The 20467-nt window shown below is 33.9% G+C and overlaps 4 protein-coding genes across 5 annotated transcripts in view; 1 reads left to right on the top strand and 3 right to left on the bottom strand.

Annotated features, from left to right (window-relative positions):
• Positions 1-445: 445 nt before the first annotated feature.
• Positions 446-3981, bottom strand: LOC111466861 (isoflavone reductase homolog). Its single transcript, XM_023111530.1, has 4 exons — positions 3625-3981; positions 2331-2571; positions 1659-1862; positions 446-773 (listed from the first exon to the last, which is right to left on the bottom strand). Exons 1-4 carry the CDS (start codon positions 3943-3945, stop codon positions 610-612), a joined length of 930 nt encoding a protein of 309 aa, XP_022967298.1. The 5' UTR covers positions 3946-3981; the 3' UTR covers positions 446-609.
• A 3206-nt stretch (positions 3982-7187) lies between these two features.
• Positions 7188-9824, bottom strand: LOC111466862 (isoflavone reductase homolog). The gene is made up of 4 exons (XM_023111531.1): positions 9492-9824; positions 8391-8631; positions 7502-7705; positions 7188-7424 (listed from the first exon to the last, which is right to left on the bottom strand). Exons 1-4 carry the CDS (start codon positions 9810-9812, stop codon positions 7264-7266), a joined length of 927 nt encoding a protein of 308 aa, XP_022967299.1. The 5' UTR covers positions 9813-9824; the 3' UTR covers positions 7188-7263.
• Positions 9825-13303: 3479 nt separating this feature from the next.
• On the top strand, positions 13304-16497 carry LOC111466859 (bifunctional pinoresinol-lariciresinol reductase 2-like). Its single transcript, XM_023111528.1, has 4 exons — positions 13304-13675; positions 14718-14958; positions 15902-16298; positions 16373-16497. The coding sequence occupies exons 1-3, from the start codon at positions 13346-13348 to the stop codon at positions 16267-16269; spliced, it is 939 nt and encodes a 312-aa protein (XP_022967296.1). The 5' UTR covers positions 13304-13345; the 3' UTR covers positions 16270-16298; positions 16373-16497.
• Positions 16498-16987: 490 nt separating this feature from the next.
• Positions 16988-20467, bottom strand: part of LOC111466885 (MOB kinase activator-like 1A) — a 7725-nt gene continuing 4245 nt past the window's right edge. For both annotated transcript variants that reach the window (XM_023111563.1, XM_023111562.1), the window contains exons 3-7: positions 19802-19910; positions 19389-19482; positions 18640-18773; positions 18396-18559; positions 16988-17386 (exon numbers count right to left, since the gene is read on the bottom strand). In XM_023111563.1, the coding sequence (XP_022967331.1) occupies positions 17312-17386; positions 18396-18559; positions 18640-18773; positions 19389-19482; positions 19802-19910 (576 nt within the window). In that variant the 3' untranslated portion in view covers positions 16988-17311. The remainder of the gene's footprint in view (positions 17387-18395; positions 18560-18639; positions 18774-19388; positions 19483-19801; positions 19911-20467) is intronic.

Genomic DNA, 20467 nt, shown 5'->3' with positions numbered 1-20467 from the left:
ACGTGTCGGCTAAGGAGAGATTTTCACACCCTTTTCTTCTCCTCCTCCATCAACGTGGAATCTCACATTGTAGTAGGCCTTAGCTAAAGGTATTGTTCCTTGGGAACTCATGTCCGTTATTGAACTTGCCTACTAACTGATCGGTACAGTAGGTAAATATATTATCCATCGATAAGTAAGTCATGAAGTAATGGATTGAATCCAAATCCAAATATTTTTTCTTAATAAGTTCACTCGACGAATTCGAAATTTCAACTAGAGACTATATGTAATGGTTCAAGCATATCACTAGTAGATATTGTCGTCTTGGGACTTTCCCTTTTGGATTTTTCTTCAAGGATTCTAAATCGCACAAGGAAGAATGTTTCGTTTTTCTCCCAAACCGATAGTGGAATCTCACTGAGCCATAGTTAAAGGAATTGCTCTTTAGAAACACGTTAGACTAACATAGTAGGTAGTATATCATCCATAGAGAAGTAAGTCATGAAGTAACGGATTAAATCCAAATCCAAATATTTTTGGCACGACATTTAGTAAGAAAAAAAAAGAAAAAAAAAGAAATTAACAGTATTTTCATTTTGCATATAAAGTTGATAATTATTAAAGTGCTCATAAGAAAATCTTGAGATAGTCATCCATGCGAGTGTAGTTCACTTCTGGATAAAGCCTTGAAGCTTCTTCTTCTCCTTCTCCTATTTCAAAATTTGTCAAACAACCTTCAAAGAATAAGTGATAGAAATGTCCCACTCCAGCCTGCTGTGCTATGTCCAGATCTGCATCAATATTATACTTTTATTTTTTATTTTTTTTGAATACAGGCCACCCGTTGAGACTTTCCTTCAAGGTTTTTAAAACATTTCTACTAGGGAGAGGTTTCCACACTCTTATAAAAGGTGTTTTGCTCTCCTTCCCAACTGATGTGGGACATCACAATCCACTCGGGGCCCAGCATCCTTACTAGGAGAGGTTTCCACACCCTTATAAAAGGTGTTTTGGGACATCACAATCCACCCCCTTCGGGGCCCAGCATCCTTACTAGGAGAGGTTTTCACACCCTTATAAAGGGTGTTTTGGGACATCACAATCCACCCCTTCGAGGCTCAGCATCCTTACTAGGAGAGGTTTCCACACCCTTATAAAGGGTGTTTCGGGACATCACAATCCACCCCTTTCGGGGCCCAGCATCCTTACTAGGAGAGGTTTCCACCCCCTTATAAAGGGTGTTTCGCTCTCCTCCCCAACCGATGTGGGACATCACAATCTGGAGCCCAACATCCTTACTGGGAGAGGTTTCCACACCCTTATAAAGGATGTTTCGCTCTCCTCCCCAAACAATGTGGGACATCACAATCCACCCCCTTCGGGTCCAACATCCTTACAGACACACCGCCTCGTGTCTATCCCCTTCAGGGAACAGCCTCCTCGCTGGCAATCATTTGGTGTCTGGCTCTGATACCATTTGTAACAGCTCAGGCCCACCCCTAACAGATATGGTCCTGTTTAGGCTTTCTCTCAAGGTTTTTTAAAATGCCTATGTTAGTGAAAGATTTCCACATCCCTTACAAAGGGTGTTTCGTTCTCCTTTCCAATCGAAGTGGACATCACATTTTCATTATATATAAAATTTGAGTGTTATATATATATATATAAAACTTTACCTTTCATCCTTGCAAGAAAATCTTGAGCAGAAACACGGTTCTTTTCTAATACTTTTCCAGAAAGTGCTTCCCATTTCTGAATCAGTTCTCTTTGGGAGAGAATGTTGTCTGGAGGCCTAATATACACTGTTTTGTTCATAGTTCGAGGATCTGTTGCTGCCTTCACGATGTACGTTGCAATATCATCTTCGTCCACGTATACCACTGTAAATTTTGCCATAATATTATTTATATTTCAATTAAGATGTCTACAAAATGGAGTGGGGACGAGATCAATCCTCGTTCTTATAAAATTTCTCACCCTCGTTCTTATAAAATTTCTCACTTATTTTCATGGAGACTGAAATCGAGATTCTCCCCTTGGAATTTGTAAGGATTGGGGTAGGTAGGGTGGGAATGGCGACATGAAATAACAGTTTAGCTAATAGAGAGAAATCTCTCTCCGGTCTCTCTCCGGTCTCTCTCTCTCATTCTTCATCATATATAGAATGGAACTCTTGAATTAAATGAATATCTCTGTATTTAAACAACATTATTCTTTAACCATATATCATTGACCAAAACGTTAAAAGTTTGACCACCAACCTCACTAACAACTAGTATTGAAAAATAAATAGAGTAGCTTTGAGTTCGAGTTCGAGTTTGTATTAAGAATAATTGGTGGTGGGTTACCTTTAACGTTGCCATCTCCATAAAGGGTAACTTGATGAGTGGGAGGAACAAGACTTTGCATCTGAGACAGGCTACCGGCAAAGTAACCGGCAAAGCAGTTGGCTGAGACGTAGGTGAAAGGAATGTTGGCTTCCTCTATTGCTTTTCTTATTGTCATTTTTTGATCAAATGTTTCTCTTCCCGGTTCGAGTGCATCTCTCATTCTTGCTGGGTCTATTCCGTACTCTGATGGTAAGAATCTCTGTATCGAGAATTTCGATAATTTAGTCGGTTCGTTTATGTTAAATTACTAATCAACCTAAAAGATAAAGCAGATTGAGTCTCGAGAAATTTTATTGTAGGTTAAGATTAGCTTATGAAATATAAAGTTTGTGGTAAAAAATGTGTTTAATACTTGATATATTTTTTTTAATTTGAATTAAAAAATAGGGTGACTAGTGTTCAGTTAGAAATACTCTTTTTTTGGACAAAGCTAAAATTTCAGGTTTGTTGGATTGGTGTCCGTATCAATCCAAATATAGTAGGATCAAAGTTGGATTGAGTTGTAACTCTAACAACCCAAGCCTTTGTTCCGTTGTATCATTGTTAGTTTTACGATTTTAAAACAAGTCGTTTACTAGGTTGAGGTTTCCACACCCTTATAAGAAATGTTTCGTTCTCCTTTCCAACCGATGTAGGATCTCACAATCCACCCCTTTAGATCCCAGCATCCTTACTGGTACTCTGCCTAGTGTCAACTCTGATTCCATTTATAACAGCCAAAGTCAGCTGCTAGTAGATATTGTCCGGTTTTGCCCGTTACATATCGTCATCAACCTCACGGTTTTATAACGCGTCTAGGTCTACTAGGTTGAGGTTTTCACACCCTTATAAGGAATGTTTCGTTCTCCTCTTTAACTGACGTGGGATTTCATAATCCACCCCTTGGGGGTCCCAGCATCCTCGCTGGTACTCCTAGTGTCTAGCTCTGATACCATTTGTAACAGCCAAAGTCAACCGCTAGTAGATATTATCCAGTTTGGCCCCATACGTATCGTCATCAACCTCATGGTTTTAAACCGTATGTAGGTCTACTAGACAGAAGTTTCCACACCCTTATAAAGACTGTTTCGTTCCCCTCTCCAAATAATGCGGGATCTCACAATCCACTCCCTAGAGGGCCAACGTTCTCGCTGATACACCACTCAGTGTCTTGACTTTTATACCATTTGTAACAGCCAAAGCCAAAATCCTACACGTAAATTCCCATCCTATGAATATGAACAGCAAAGTGGAAGAAGGTAAGAAAGAAAACCTTGACATTGCCAGCAACTTGAATGGCTTCAACAAGCTTGAGTTGGAGGAGAAGGTTATGTGACCTGAAATGGACGCCGGACATGGCCGATATCACGACGTCGACTCGCTTCACCGCGTCGACAAGGCTCTGAAAGTCCGAGAAAGAGGCAGGCACAAGAACCGCCCCCTGTCTCTTAAAGGAGAGCAGGAGCTGAAGCTTCTCAATGTCGAGCCCAATCTCAGGCCGTTGAACCACATACGTCTGGTGCCCCTCCAAAAGGCTGGCCTTGACGATCCTCTTCCCCAAATAACCAGTCCCACCAACCACAAGAACCTTCATCTTTCCTTTACGTCTTCCAATTAAACCCACCTTCTCCCTTTATAGCCTTCAAACTCTCTCTTGCTTCGCTTGCAATTCAAAATTGGAGCTTTTTTCCAACCACTCTCATTCTTTTAAGAGTAATGTTAGGTCTACAAAGCTCTTTATATGGGTGTGAAAACCTCTTCTTAACATATCGTTTTAAAAATCTTGAGAGAAAGCTCGGAACGGAAAACCCAAATGGTATCAGAGCTAGACATCAGGTAATGTGCCAGCAAGGAGGCTGAGCCCTGAAAGGGGTGAACACGAGATGATGTGCCAATAAGGACGTTAGGCCTTGAAGGAGAGTAGATTGTAGAGTCTCACATCGGTTGTAGAAGAAAACGAAACATTGTTTATAAGGGATGGAGCTAGAGAAATTTTTCTCTATTAGCTAAATGGGACAATGAATAAATATTATATCCGTCTTCAACCTTATCTAAATTCCTAAGCTACCCCTAAAAATGGAAATTATTCATTAAATTTCTAATAAATATATTTTAAAAAATATATAAAAATTAAAAAATTTATCTACCAAGATTGAAATAGATGTTAGTATATAAAATTTTAAAAAATAAAAAAAAAATTAGAAAAAAAAAATAAATATATAAAAAGGAATAGGTAAATTAATTACCTAATCTTATTATATTTGAATAATTAATTTTAGAAACCTTTTCAAATACCAAATTTCTTTGACCAGAAACAAATAGCATAACTAATAATGAAATTAATCCTTATTTATTTAGTTATTAAATTTTAATTTAGTTTGGTCACCTAACATTCTCTACAAATAACAACTATTGAAAATAATAATAATAATAATAAATAAATAAATAAATAAATAAATATATATATATTTTAATACATTAATTTTGGGAATGGAATATTGAGATGGCTTGCACTTGAGTTTTGCTTATTTCTTTATTTATCCCAACAACTACACAAACATTTATTTATTTATTTATTTATTTTTCTTCTATTTTCACTCTTTTTAAAATATTCTTCAAATAAAACAAATTAATTAAATTTTTCTTAAATTTTTTTGAGCGAAAATCTTATTTAAATCATTATCGATTAATTATAAATTAATTAAGCGAATTTAAATATAACTTTAGTTAAAATGTCACATATATAAAAACAAATGTGAGAACAATATCAACACTGACATTTTAACTTAATTAGTGTGAGTCCTGTGATTTGTTTCGTACGTCCTTATCATTATTTAAAAAACAAAATTATTAGGGTTAAATATGTCATTTTTTATTTATTAATTTCATCTCAAATATATTAAAAAAATAAGGTAGGTAGGTGAATTAAAGTCTATATCTTAACAACCTTACTAATTTTTCAATATATTTGACTTTGCAATCATTTTTTTTTTTTTTTGTCCACTAAAAAAGTATCCAATCATTTAAAAGCAAAGTGTTCGATAAAATAAATAAATAAATAAAAAGGGTAATTTTTAAAACAAAAATTAATAATATTTATTATTTAAAACTAAATTTAAACGTATTTTTATAACCATTTTAAAAGTTTACCTTTTTTTTTTTATTTGAAAGTTTGATATTATTAATCTTTTTTAGCACATTTTTATTAATTTAGCCAATATTTTAAAACCTAATTTTTTTTATTAATTTTAACTATTAATAAAAAGTTAATATAATTTTTTTTATTGTTGGTTGATATTTACAGTATTTTAAAATATTTTAAGATTACAATCAAAACAACCTGAAATGGTTATTTTTGATATTTTACAATTATTCTTTTTTTCGTTTTAAAATATTTTAATTAGATTTCTATTACAATCAAATAATTATATTTTTTTTTTGATATTTTACTATTATCTTTTTACGTTTTAAAATGTTTTATTAAAATATTTTAATCACTATTACAACCAAATAACCATAAAATATTTTTTTTTTGATATTTTATTATTATCTTTTTACATTTTAAAATATTTTAATTAGATTTCTATTACCATCAAATAACCATAAAATATTCTTTTTAATATTTTACAATTATCTTTTTTACGTTTTAACCTTGATCCACACATTACTCCATAACCTTGATCCCCACGTGTCTCAACTCGGTTATGATCCTCGTGTCTGCTCTGCATACTTGACCCAGTTGCTAATGTAACCTGCACCTTTCTCCTAACTTCAAAACGACTTTGATTGACATGGCTTTGACCCGCGCCTTTCCCCTAACTTCGGCTTTGCTCGACGGCTCCAATTCGGCTTAGTCGACATATTTGGCTCGGTTGGATTTATTTAATGTTTTTGGTCTTGTTCCTAACATTTTGAACCATTTTGAAATTGTGTTTGACGGTTTTGGGATCGATTGAAGTCATTATGACCTCGTATTTGTGAACTTAGGTTACATTTTGGCTAAAAGTTGAACTAGTTGAGATCGTTTCGAACAAGGTTTCGAACAAGGTTTAGGATTACTAAGTGATTTTGGTTCAGACCAACAAAGTAATTGGCTCTACGGTTGGCTTGTTTGGATAAATTTTATTATGTATAATGATGCGTGCCCTATGACCCCAACACTTGTCGTGATTGTTATGCTCTTTTGTATTATGCTATGTCATGTTATGTCATGCTATGCTAAGTTGTCCTATCCCATGTTATGTCATGTAGTACTATGCTATTCCATGTCACATCATGTTATGCTATATTATGCCATATTATGCCAATATGTTATGATTATGATAATTTATGATGCGTAAACCTCCATAAAACATGTCATGTAAGCTATGAGACTTGACATAAATTATGTATGCATAATTCGCAGACTCATTATCCTACATATGAATGGAGGTTTGACTTGCATCATCAGTTTATTTCAATGATTTTAAGCTATGAGTACTTTCATTCTTTTGTCATATGCATTCAGATACTTTCCTGTTATGATTACTACGGACGCATAACATATGATTTAAGACATTTATGTTCGTCATGATGTTATGCGAGTAATTTCCCTCCATGGTATTCGGCAGCCTATCAACAGGTGCTAGCCCGACGAGCCAGACCTAGGGGGTAGCAAGCCCACCTGGTGGGCCCATGTTGGCATGCGTGAGCCATGTGTAAAGAAGTACTACACATTCAATCTTGTCCGAATCGGAAAACTACTTAAGACCATGACATGTCATGATGTCTTTAAAATGATAGGTCTCACCATATTGCATATGCTTGCATTTCCTACCCCGACGATAGAGTTACGAGTATAGTAAAATGGATATTCTTCATACGCATTAATCCCGTCATGCATACAATAATATAAAGTTGATCGTTAAAGTGCTTATAAATAAATCTTGAGATAATCATCCATACGAGTATAGTTCACTTCGGGATAAAGCTTCGAAGCTTCTTCGTCTTCTCGTACTTCAAAATTCGTCATACAACCATCGAAGAATATGTGATAAAAATGTCCCAATCCAGCCCGCTGCCCCAAGTCCAAATCTGCATCAATATTATTCTCTTAATAAATTATATATTTTTTATTTTTTTTTTTAAATAAAAAATAAATAAATCTTTACCTTTCATCCTTGCAAGAAAGTCTTGAGGAGAAACACTCTTCTTTTCTAATACCTTTCCAGAAAGTGCTTCCCATTTCTCAACCATTTCTCTTTGGGAGAGAATGTTGTGTGGAGGCCTAATATACACTGTTTTATTCATAGTTCGAGGGTCGGTTGCTGCCTTCACGACGTACGTTGCAATGTCATCTTCATCCACGTATACCGCTGTAAGTTTTGTCATGAAATTATTTAGATTTAAATAAAGATGTCCACAGAGTGGATTGGGGACGGGATCAATCTCCGTTCTTATATTTCCCACTTATTTTCACGGAGATCGAAACCCTAATTCTCCCCGTAGAAGTTGCAGGGATCAAGGTAGACAGGGCAGGAATGGAAACGGGAAATACCCATTTAGCTAATAGCAAGAAATCTTTTTCTCGTCTCTCTAATTCTCGATTTGCACCGAGATTTTTCACTTCATATATGATGGACCCCGTGAGTTAAATGAACGTCTCTATATTTTAAAAAAAAAACATTACTTATTTTTACGTAAATCGAAATCGAGTTTCTCTCGTGGAATTTCTGGAGATTAGGGTGGGAATAGAGACAAGAAATACGGGTTTAGTTAATGGAGAAAAATCTCTCTCCACTCCCTTCCCATTCTCTGTTTAAACAGAGATTTTCCGCTCCATATATGATGGACCCTGTGAGTTAAATGAACGTCTCTATATTTATACGACGTTAATTTTTAAAAATACGTCATTGACTAAAAGGTTAGAAGTTTGACTACCGACCTCACCGACACCTAATGTTGAAAAATAAAAAGAGTAACGTTCGTTCGAGTTACGATAAGTGAGGTATTGGTTGACAATGATTGATTTAGTATTAAATATAATTGGTAGTGGGTTACCTTTAACGTTGCCATCTCCATAAAGGGTAACTTGATGAGTTGGAGGAACAAGAGTGTGCATCTCAGACAGGCTACCGGCAAAGTAACCGGCAAAGCAGTTGGCTGAGACGTAGGTGAAAGGAATGTTGGCTTCTTCTATTGCTTTTCTTACTATCATTTTTTGATCAAATGTTTCTCTTCCGGGTTCGAGTGCATCTTTCATTCTTGCTGGGTCTATCCCGTACTCTGATGGTAAGAATCTCTGTATAATTTCGAATATAACTTGTTAGTATCAAGAGTTCCGATAAACTAGTCAGTTCGTTTCAGTTAAATTACCGATCATCTTAAAGATAATGCAGTGGAGTCTTGGAAAATTTTATTGGTGTCTCGATCAATCTAAATACAGTTCACAACCCAACTTGTTGAATTGGGTTCACTTGTCGGGTTATTATTATTTTTAATTATTTATGATATATGTTATACCAGAATCTCAAAAAATCAAAACTCATTATTAAAATCTAGAACAAACTTGGATCGAGTTGTAACTTTAACAATCCAAACTTCCGCTAGCAGATATTGTCTGCTTTGGCCCATTACATATCACCATCAACCTCACGATTTTAGAACATGTCGTCTACTAGATTGAGGTTTCCACACCCTTATAAGGAATGTTTCATTCTCCTCTCTATTCTCTTCTCTAACCCACGTGGGATCTCACAATCTACCCTTGGAGCCAGCGACCTCCCTAATACACTACTCAGTGGCTCTAAACAATTTTTAACAGCCCAAATTCATCGCTAGCAAGATATTGTCTGTTTTGGCCCATTACATATCGTCGTCAGCCTCACGATTTTAAAACGCGTCTAGCTGGTATACTAGAGAGATGTTTCAACACCATTCTAAGAAATGTTCGGATCTCAACGTAACCCTATTTTTAGGTTGGCGGAGTTGATCCAACCAAAAAATGTATACCCAAATTAAATAAAAAATTTTATTTTCCAAAAATCCAAAAAAAAAAAAATCTAATTCAATCTAATTCAACCAATCATTTATAGTTTGAGTCGAGTAGTCCAGATTAGTCAGGTTATGAGTCAAAAAGCAGAGGAGAGTAAGAAAGAAAACCTTGATATTGCCAGCAACTTGAATGGCCTCAACGAGCTTGAGTTGGAGGAGAAGGTTATGTGACCTAAAATGGACGCCAGACATGGCCGATATCACGACGTCGACTCGCTTCACCGCGTCGACAAGGCTCTGAAAGTCCGAGAAAGAGGCCGGCACGAGCACAGCCCCCTGTCTCTTAAAGGAAAGCAGGAGCTGAAGCTTCTCAATGTCGAGCCCAATCTCAGGCCGTTGAACCACATACGTCTGGTGCCCCTCCAAAAGGCTAGCCTTTACAATCCTCTTCCCCAAATAGCCACTCCCACCCACCACAAGAACCTTCATCCTTCCTTTACCTCTTCCAATTAAACCCACTTTCTCCCCTTTATACCCTTCATCTCTCTCTCTCTTCGCTTGCAATTAAAAATTGCTTCCACTGTTTAAGTCAAGTTAGGAGGCTGTTATGTCTACCCACTTTTCCGACAATATCTTTATCGATCGAGTTATATATTCAAAAGAGGATTCAATAAGTGGTTGAAATTCAACCTCGAAATTAATTAAATTATTAAATAAAATCATGATTTGAATAAAAATTATAATTGATATTCAATTAGAAGTAGAGATGTCCATTTAATCGGAGGGAAAGAGACCTATCAAAGACCTTACCCGAACTAGATGAAATTTTTTTATTTAAACGAGAAGAAGGGAGCAGGTAGAGATTTTTGTCATTAGATAAACTGGGTCAGGGACATAGATAATATTCCCGTCTCCGACCTTACCCAAATCCTCAAATTACCAACCACCACTATGTATATTGAAATTTAAATTTTTATAATATTATATTTTTTCTTATGATATATTTTATATTTTTAATTACATTCAAAAATGTAAATTACCCATTAATTTTTTAAATAAAATATAAAATTTTAAAAAATGGATAAAAATTAGAAAAAAATAAATATATAAAAAGGAATAGGTAAATTTATTACTTGGAAATTAATTTTATTATGTTTGAATAATTAATTTTAAAAACCTTTCTAAATACCAACTTTCTTTGACTAAAAACAAATATCACAATTAATAATGCAATTAATCTTTATTTATTTATTTATTAGTTTTAATTTAATTTGGTCACCTAACATTCTCTAGAAACAACGACAATTGAAAAAAAGATAATAATAATAATGGATATATATATATATATATATATATATATATATATATATTAATACATTAATTGTGGGAATGGAATATTGGGATGGCTTGCACTTTGAGTTTTGCTTATTTCTTTATTCATCCCAACAACCACACAAACATTTATTTATTTATTTTCTTTTTTTTTTTCCTTCTATTTTCACTCCCTTTAAAATATTCTTGAAATAAAACAAATTAATTAAAATTTTCTAAAAAAAAAAAAATGAGCGAGAATCTTATTTAGGTCGTTACCGAACATAAAACAAGTTATTACTGTCAAAATATGTCATTTTTATATTATCAGTCTCAACCATTAACTCGTTTTATTGAGTTGTGCCAATTACCTGACAGTGCATTAGCGGGAATCTTAAAAAACGTTACTCCAACGGATGAAAATTTCCACTCCGTCAAATACTATTGAGCTTGTAATAATGGCTCGTGATAATGGATGAAGTTCCAAAATGTTTTTTCAAAATAACATAATGAATGTGGAAAATATGGAAAAACATCTCGTAATATATTTAACTAGAAAATTCTCTCGATTTGGTGGAGCTACAAGTTGCAGTGACCACCATACGGAGCTATTACTTATCCCTAAGACGATATGGCTCACACATATATCAAAATTATGCATTAAAAAATTCATTTTAAAAAGTTTCACATTTTTTTCTATATTAAAATACAAAATAACCTTGGAAGAAAACATAATTTAAAAAAATATTATTAAAGTAAAATATATGACAACATTTTTAAAGGGTATTTTTAAATAAGAATTCAAATATTATATATATATATATATATATATATATATATATATCTATTTATTTATTTATTTATTAATTTATTAATTTTTTTTTAAAGTTAACAGGTATTTTTAAAATTAATATCCTTAAATTTTTAAAAATATATTTTAAAAGTGTTTTAAAAATACCTTTAAATTCTAATTTAAAATTTAAAGGTATTTTTTTTATTAATTTCTTCAATATCGGGACTATAAGATTCATGGCCTCCCATATTTCAAAGGTGCAGTCAGTCTTGGAGTCTGACCTTTATGGAGAAATTGAGCCATGGGAAATCTGGCTACGGTTTGGAGACATCGACGATCAAGATCTCTATTTCTTCACCAAACTCAAGAGGTCCACCAATAACTCTGGACGTTTGTCACGCATATCAACCGCAAGGTTGGCTTGGCCAACGATACATGGAGTGGCGAGAACTCAGCCAGTCCAATTTTTGCTGCCAAAACCGATAAAAAAAAAAATAATCAGCTATCGCAAGCGCTTTAGGTTTGTTATGTCATTTTTGTTTCAATTTTTCATTACTTTTCTAAGTTTAGGAAATTACATTTTATATATTAAATATAATAATAATAAAAAAAAAAAAATATATATATATATATATATATATATCACATTATTTGTGAAGTCAATCCATGATCTAATGTCACAGTCATGCTTGTTCAAGACGTGTTGCCCATGACCACATACTCGTTACATGTTAAAACTCTTGCCTTGTATCACTGTATCGCTTTCCTTTTACTGCTTTCATGATGTATAATTTTCTTCTTGTATTTTCCAAGTGTGACATTTTGGCAAAATTCTGTCTATGCCTGGTAAACATGAAATGCCCCAGAATGTACTACAGGAAGTCCGATCAGTCGTTAACTCCCACCTAATTTTTGTATGACCGTTCAACGAATCACATCTCAGCCTGTCAAACCTGAATCACCACAAAATGTATTATAGGGGGATACGACTAGTTGTCAAATTCTCTCTACCTAGAGAGTTATATGTTATTTAAGTCGTTGTGTTTCCTTTTGCTTGCAGCCATATAACCTTGTTTCCAACCTTTCCTTCAAATTCTCTTTCAAAAATCTCTCTACCTTGTTTTCTAAAACCTTCTTCTTAAAACAAGGCCAAAAGCTTGAGCATACGTTACCCGACCGTAAGTAACACAAACCCAAATTGGCTTGACTCCTTAATATTGGGAATGAGAGCCGCACAACCGCAAAAGTCCACTGCCAAAAAAAGTGCGATTGTGGCACCTAGCACCTAAGGTCGTTGGGAATTAGCTAGTAGTGAGCATAAGAGGTTGGACCAATGACCTCATCCCATCTAAGAGCCTATAAATAACTTGTTATGAATAAAACTTAAATTTTGTGAGAATCTCACATTCATTGTGGACATAATCCCACATTGGTTGGGGAACAAAACACTCTTTATAATAGTGTGAAAACCTTTCACTACGAGACGCGTAATGGGGAAGTCCGGAAGGGAAAGCCCAAAAAGGACAGAATCTGAATGAGCACCGATTCCACTATGTAACTATGAAAGACAGCGTTTTCAAGCCATAAAGGGAAGCCCAAAAAGATTAGCTCAAAGAAGACAACATCAAACAAATCAAGATTTCGAGTTCTGAAGCTTACTAAACACAAAATCGTAAACACAAAACTAAAGTTTAAGGCTCCTAATCTAACTAAACAAGGATCAAAACAAAGATTAGAATGAAAACAAGTAGTCTTCTCTTCACTTCAAAGATAAAAGCAAAAAGATGTTGTAGGTGAGGTTCATTTGTCAAGAGCTCCAAAAATATTTCAAAACAAAAATCATTTCATCCCCACATTCTCTCTATATCTTTCCCTCTTCCCACCACCTTCATTCTCATAGAGAGAGAGAGAGAGAGAGATGGGGAAGAACAAAGTGTTGATAATTGGAGGAACAGGGTACTTGGGGAAGAGATTGGTGAGGGCAAGTTTAAGGTCAGGGTATCAAACTTACGTGTTACAAAGGCAAGAAATGGGAGTTGATATAGAGAAAGTGGAGCTTCTTTTGTCATTCAAGAGAGAAGGAGCCCATTTGGTTTGTGCTTCTTTCAATGATCATAACAGCCTTGTTGAGGCTGTCAAGCTTGTGGATGTTGTCATTTCTGCTATCTCTGGTGTTCATATCAGATCTCATCATATTCTTCTTCAACTAAAGCTTGTTCATGCCATCAAGGAGGCTCCAAATGTTAAGGTAACACGCCTTTTATAGGACGATAATCTCTACGTTCTTTGTCGTACATATTGATCTAAGCTTTTCGTTTTAGTGGTGGTTTGTATTTTGCCAATTTGATATTAGTTACTAGTTCATATTTATCTACAAAATTGATATGTTGGTATATTCCGATTCACTCGGAGTGTTTATAGGACCAGATATTCCGACCAACCGAGCCTATCTAACTCAAATCATAAATGTTGGGTTGAATTTTTTTTTTTTCTCTCGTTTTGAGTTGGGTTAAATTTGTAGAAAATCGAAAATGTTAAGTTAGTTACTATTAGATTTAAAAAAAAACTCATAAACATTCAAAAGTTAATAATAATTTTTTTAAAATTTTTATTTTACAAGATTACTTTCAAAATTTTATGGATATTTTTTTAAACGTAAGATTAACGAGAGAAGGTGTTTTTTAACTATTTAAAATTTTTAAAAGATATTAACAAAAAAAATTTAAAAGTTCAAAAATAATTTTAAAATACTATTAATATTAAAAATATAAGAGTATTTTTGAAATAAATGTCAACAACTTTATACATTTTTTTAGATAAATTAAAATAAACATGGGTATTTTTTTGTGATTAATTTAGCTCATCATTCATTAAATATTCAGTTTAATTTAACTATTATTATAAATTTTGTATATTAAATAAGTTTTTTTTTTCATCAAAATTGAATTTACCTTTATATATTAAAAATAATAAAAAAATTATTATTTGTAATAATTATGTTTGGCGACTTTAGGAATTATTATTTATTTATTTACTTATATTTTTTAAATTTAAATTTGCATTATTTTTTAGTTGTATCTTGAAAATAAAAATTAATATACCAACCAATAATAATAATTGAATTAAAAATTAAAGTTCTATCCTATTCACCAAACTTTTAGATTTAGTATTATTTGAGCATTAATAAAATAATCATTTTATGTAAATTATTCGATATTTTTTGTTTGAATTTTATTAAAATATACGAGTTTAATGACTAAAATGAAATTTAATTTTTTTTTTTTTTGTAGAGATTTTTACCATCGGAGTTCGGGACCGACCCGGCGAGAATGAAGAACGCGATGGAGCCAGGGAGGGTGACGTTTGATGATAAAATGGTGGTGAGGAAAGCCATAGAAGAAGCTAAAATCCCTTTCACTTACATCTCTGCAAACTGTTTTGCTGGTTACTTTCTTGGTGGTTTATGTCAACCTGGCTTCATCCTTCCTTCCAAACATCATGTTTCTCTCCTTGGAGATGGCAATAAAAAAGGTTCTATACTCATCGCTTTACGTATACGTACATATATATATATATATATACTTTAAACGTTAAATGATATTAGTCTAATTTGGGGGATAGAAAACGCTATTTCAAAATATTTAGTAGGAGATACGTGTCAAGATATTGATTGACACGTGGGATTCATGCAAGTCTTGCGGCAGCTTTTGAATCGTTCCAGTATGAAAGATGGTTGTATGAAACTTATTTTAGATCTCCATTTTATTAGGTGAGATTTATTAGATGAGATGTACGTAGGGTCTCATATTCGAGACTAATTGAAACCTACCTCAAACTTTGAAAATCTAAATATAAATTTAGATTATATAATTCTCTCTACTATCTATATAGGTTTAATATACCTTGATGCCACTCGAGTCGGGTGCAAAACCAGGACAAAAACATTTATCAAGATTCTCTCTATCATCTATATAGGTCTAATATGCCTTGATACCACCACTTGGGTCAGGGTACAAGACAAGAACCTAACATTATTAAGATTCTCTCTACCTTATATGTAGGTCTAATATGTCTCGACCCTGCTCGGATCGGGGTGCAAAACAAGGACCTAGGCATTATTAAGATTCTCTATACCGTCTATATAGGTCTAATACGCCTCGACCCCACTTGGGTTGGGGTACAAGACAAGTACCTAGACATTTATTAAGATTCTCTCTACTCTACTGTTTATATAACTATATGTCTCGATCCCATTCGGGTCAAGGTGTAAGATAAGGACCTAGACATTTATTAAGATTCTCTCTATTGTCTATATCGGTCTAATATGTCTCGATCCCAGTTAGGTCAGTGTGCAACAACCTAGACATTTATTAAGATTTTGCCATTTTTGACACGATGGACTCAATCCTTTTGCAATTCCTACATAGTTTGTCTTATACGAACACTTTTTCTTTTTTGTGGTAAATGGTGACAGCAATATACGTGGATGAAGACGACATTGCAATGTACACCATGAACACGATTGACGACCCTCGAACTCTAAACAAAACGGTGTACATAAGGCCACCGAAGAACATATTATCACAAAGAGAAGTTGTTGAGATTTGGGAGAAATTGATAGGAAAAGAGCTTGCAAAGAGCTCCATTTCTGATCAAGAGTTTCTAGCTAATATGAAAGGTCAAGGCTATGCAGAGCAAGTGGGGCTAACTCACTATTATCATGTATGCTTTGAGGGCTGTCTTGCCAACTTTGAAATAGGGGATGGTGCTGAAGAAGCTTGCAGGCTCTATCCAGAAGTTAGCTATACAAGTGTGGAGGAATACATGAAACGCTACGTTTAAGACCCGATATGCAAACACTAAAAATAAGCTGTTTGTGTTCCAAATCTCGAATTTATGATCGACAAATAATAAAACTCGTATTTATTTAATTTATGTACTTTTAAAAACTTAATTTGGATTCATATAATATGAATGTGTTAGAATTGCAATGAAGCGTCAATTATTCTTAGGTCGTTATAAACTTTGGGTGTGAATGATAATCGACAATAATGTAAGATTATATTTACCCGCGGGTCAATTATAATCATAAAATATGAAGGTTACCACTCTTGAAATGTCTCGTAAAAATAACATTTTTATCTTATTTTAACATTTTTATCTTCCCTTAACCAAGAGCTCACTTTTCTTATTCTATGTAATTTCGATTGCAAATCTAAAATCATTCAAGCTTGACATAGAGTTATTTCAGTCTCAAACAAGTATCTTTATCTTAAGATATTGGATCAACAAAGTAATTTGAATCTTACTCCTCTCGTAGTGATTCCATATCAAAAGCTACATATCAAGAAATTCAGTAAATTGAAAATGAAAAGACCAAAATGGTCAAGGGGGACGTTTTGATGAACTAAAATGAATGTTGTAAAAGTGAAGTATAGACCAAAATAGTCGAGTATGTCGATTTTTCAAACATTTTCAGTTTGGAAAGGACTAAGAAGTAAATGTGATGATGCTCAGATCAATGTGTGCAAGCAAATGTTGGACGGTGGCAATGGGAACAAGAGAAATTATGCTCAAAGCTTTGAATATATAAATACATAAATAAAATTTTACCACTCCAAACAGTTACCCATATTGAAACTTTGGCCACCTGAAATGCAACAATCTCCTGTGAGAAAAAGGAGAGACACATTAAACTTCATTCCCTTAGAATCAAGAAGCTGGTTTCTTTAATCAGCTTGATCCATGGGAAGAGCAGGAGAATCCACAACCTTGAAAGATTCAAATACAAAAACATGTACACAGAACAAAACAGACACCACAGCCAAACATGCAGAAAGCAATTGATTATTTAATTAGTTGTCCCTTGAAATAGGATCTTTGTTCAGTATGGAACAATGATGGATTCAATCAGCTCCTGAAGTGGAGCCAGCTCCCTTTTGTCGATCAAACCAAATTCCTGGACAAATCACACGGTATGTGTTAAAACCAATAATCATAATTGCAATAGGAGAATTTAGAAAGAGATGGATGTATATAAATTCTATTGGCAGAGCTTCTTAATCACCGAGTCAATATGTTCAAGAACCGATCCTATTCATAAATTCCCGCCTAGACTCTATAATTCCAAGACACAATTATGTAATAGATTAATAGACATGTATCAATTGTCTAAACTCACCGCTAGCAGATATTGTCCTCTTTAAGCTATCCCTTTCAAGTTTTTCTTCAAGGTTTTTAAAAGCGTATGCTAGGGAGAGACTTCCTTCCACACCCTTATAAAAAAATGTTTCATTCTCCTCCCCAACCAATGTGGGATCTCACAATCCACCCCCCTTCGAGGCCTAGCGTCATCCCCTCGAAATTTTTTTTTGGGGGGGTTGGCACTCGTTCTCTTCTCCAATCGATGTGGGACTCTCCAAATCACCCCCCCTTGGGGCCCAGCGTCCTTGTTGGCACACCACCTCGGGTTGACCTCCCTTCAGGGCTCAGCCTCTTTGCTAGCACATTGCCCAGTGTCTAGCTCTGATACCATTTGTAACGGCCCAAGCCCACCGCTAGAAAATATTGTCTTCTATGGGCTTTCCCTTTTTTGGCTTCCAACTTAAGGTTTTTAAAACGTGTTTGCTACATAAAGATTTTCACACCCTTATAAAGAATACTTTGTTTTCCTCTCCAACCAATTTGAGATCTCACATTAAAAAAAACCAACCCACAACACTACAAATAACAGTATAAACTCCATATGTCCAAAGACAACCAAAATAATAAAGAAAAAAACCTAGTTTAACTTCAAGGAAACAAACTGCCAGTAAAATGTTTGAAGAGAGCTAATACAGTAGTAGTCTTCTTGATTTGTAAACTTATATTATACCGTGAAAGAGATAGAAAGAATGTTTTATAAAAAATGAAACTACGAGTAGCAATAATAAATTATAAAAATAAGCTGATTTGAACGAGTGACTTACATGTGTAAAAAGTATAAAATGCTTGAAGCACGTATTTAAATGTGCCTCCTCCTTAAGACTCACAATTTTCTGAAAGTGAGAGTGATAAATGTGGGCATATACACGGAATAACCTTTTGAATATCGTCTTCACAACCTCCTTGAAGTTGGCAGGAAATGGTGTACCTAAAAAAGAGGACATTGAACAATAAATAAGAACAAGACTGGAAACGGGAAGTTTTTTAGTAAACAAGACCGTTGATTACCAAGCTTCTGAGGGAATATTGATTCTTCATCAAGCTGAGATTCAATCCAATCCATTAAATATTCCACATATTTTGGAGCAGAGACCTCAATAGGCTTTTTTATTTGTACACCATCAGCCCACCTATACTCATACCTGTAAAATTTTAATTCAAGTTATTTCAGAAGAGGGAAAGACGCAAAAAGAAAACAGAAAAACTTCAAATACAAACTAACTTAATGCTTATAAGGAAATTGGATAACGAAGCCCCACATTCATACATCAAAATAGGCATAATTTCTTGATATGGACAAGGTTTTGAATGATCTAGGTAAAAACTGAAACCATATTTAGCTGTTCAAATAAAACATGTCAAACAAAGAGAATGTCATTCAAATGCAAGGATATCATATTACCATGTGCGGATACAAACCCTACCTCATACTCAAAAGTTTAACGTCTAAATTTATTGCAACTACTAGTAGTAGAATCAGCAAACGAGAGAATGACCCTCAAAATATGCAATTTTTCCTTTTCTAAATCAACAATCATAAAACAGCAAACAATATTCCAAATTGAGATAAACCTACATTTAGAAAGCATGATACGTTACTCTAGATAACTGCAGTCACACAAACAAGTAAAAAAATAAAAAAAGAAGTTAGAAACAATAAATAGTTGGCCTCGTACAGAGGAAATTCTAAAATCGAAGCTAAACTAATTTGTGTTAAACATCAGATAAAACTTGACTATTTCTCCAGTTTCCCTTACTTTGGTCCTGCAGTCATTGTAGGACAATTCTCTGGACTACAGAACTCTGTGAGGGTACCATATAGCAAATTCACCTGGTTGAAGAAATCCACAGCTGAAATAAAATGTAAACAGCATGTTAGATATTGATTTCACATAAGATCCTGGCTGAAGCACATGGAAATGGTAAATAAATCTTTTAACATGTTCTGTGTAAACTAGATAAAGAATGTAACATTATTTATTAAGCACATGGAGAGAAGAAAGCGTTTATGAGAGAAATAATAAGCAGAAGGGATGATGATACATGAGAACTGTAGAAAAAATTACCAAAATTTGAAAACCATTGAACAATTCATAGAAAGAGATTTATTCCCGAAAAGAAAAAAGAGTTAGAGAAGAACAAAATAAAGAAGGCAGAATCTACAACTTACTGTTCACAGCCAGCCATTCATTCAAATCCTCCCCAGTAGGGAGTCTCACTGCTTCCCTCAAATTTCCACTACCAAGTGTGGCATCAATATGCTTTTTGAGTTGAGCCCCCTGCAATAAGACAAAACATCAATGAAACACTCATCAAGAGAAGCTATCATAAAAGAGAACTTTCACATAAGATAAAAAAAAGAAACACATTTTAGTGACCCACATTTAGAACAAGAAGATATATCATAGCTCAACCTAGAACTTCGAAAACGCCAGACTGATCAAAATTAGATCAAATAAAACACAACCTATGGTTGAATTTTTCTGTCAGATAAGCCTTGAGAACTGTGTAGGATAATGAAATAACTAACTCTGCCAACTTTTTTTTCTTTTTTTTTTTTATAGGAAACAACTACATTGATTAAATGAAATGATATACAATGAGAACCCATCCAAAGAGATTACAAAATATTTCTCCAATTGGATAAACGGGAATTTAAACTGTAATACTTAAAAAGATTCATATTTTTACACCAATTGAGAGCGTTAAAAACTATAATGTCAAAGACTTTAGTTGAGATCTTTCTTTGCCTTGAAAAGTTCTTGAGTTTCTTACGTGCCAAAACTTAAAAATAACTGCCCACACTATGTTCAAAAAAAAAAAAAAAAAAAAAAAA

The sequence above is a fragment of the Cucurbita maxima genome, unplaced genomic scaffold, assembly GCF_002738345.1.
Source record: "Cucurbita maxima cultivar Rimu unplaced genomic scaffold, Cmax_1.0 Cma_Scf00032, whole genome shotgun sequence".
Taxonomy (NCBI): domain Eukaryota; kingdom Viridiplantae; phylum Streptophyta; class Magnoliopsida; order Cucurbitales; family Cucurbitaceae; genus Cucurbita; species Cucurbita maxima.
The sequence above is the reverse complement of the archived record's forward strand: the minus strand, read 5'-3'. Positions and strand labels throughout refer to the sequence as shown.

Excerpts from the sequence above, each read along its gene's own strand:
- LOC111466861 (XM_023111530.1), bottom strand. The coding sequence starts at position 3,945 with ATGAAGGTTCTTGTGGTTGGTGGGACTGGTTATTTGGGGAAGAGGATC. Across the intron at positions 1,863-2,330 it reads TGGAGATGGCAACGTTAAAG|TGGTATACGTGGACGAAGAT; the intron begins GTAACCCACCAC and ends CAAAATTTACAG. Across the intron at positions 774-1,658 it reads TTTTCTTGCAAGGATGAAAG|ATCTGGACATAGCACAGCAG; the intron begins GTAAAGTTTTAT and ends ATATTGATGCAG.
- LOC111466862 (XM_023111531.1), bottom strand. The coding sequence starts at position 9,812 with ATGAAGGTTCTTGTGGTGGGTGGGAGTGGCTATTTGGGGAAGAGGATT. Across the intron at positions 8,632-9,491 it reads AAGTTGCTGGCAATATCAAG|AGATTCTTACCATCAGAGTA; the intron begins GTTTTCTTTCTT and ends GAAATTATACAG. Across the intron at positions 7,425-7,501 it reads CTTTCTTGCAAGGATGAAAG|ATTTGGACTTGGGGCAGCGG; the intron begins GTAAAGATTTAT and ends ATATTGATGCAG.
- LOC111466859 (XM_023111528.1), top strand. The coding sequence starts at position 13,346 with ATGGGGAAGAACAAAGTGTTGATAATTGGAGGAACAGGGTACTTGGGG. Across the intron at positions 13,676-14,717 it reads AGGAGGCTCCAAATGTTAAG|AGATTTTTACCATCGGAGTT; the intron begins GTAACACGCCTT and ends TTTTTTTTGTAG. Across the intron at positions 14,959-15,901 it reads TGGAGATGGCAATAAAAAAG|CAATATACGTGGATGAAGAC; the intron begins GTTCTATACTCA and ends AAATGGTGACAG.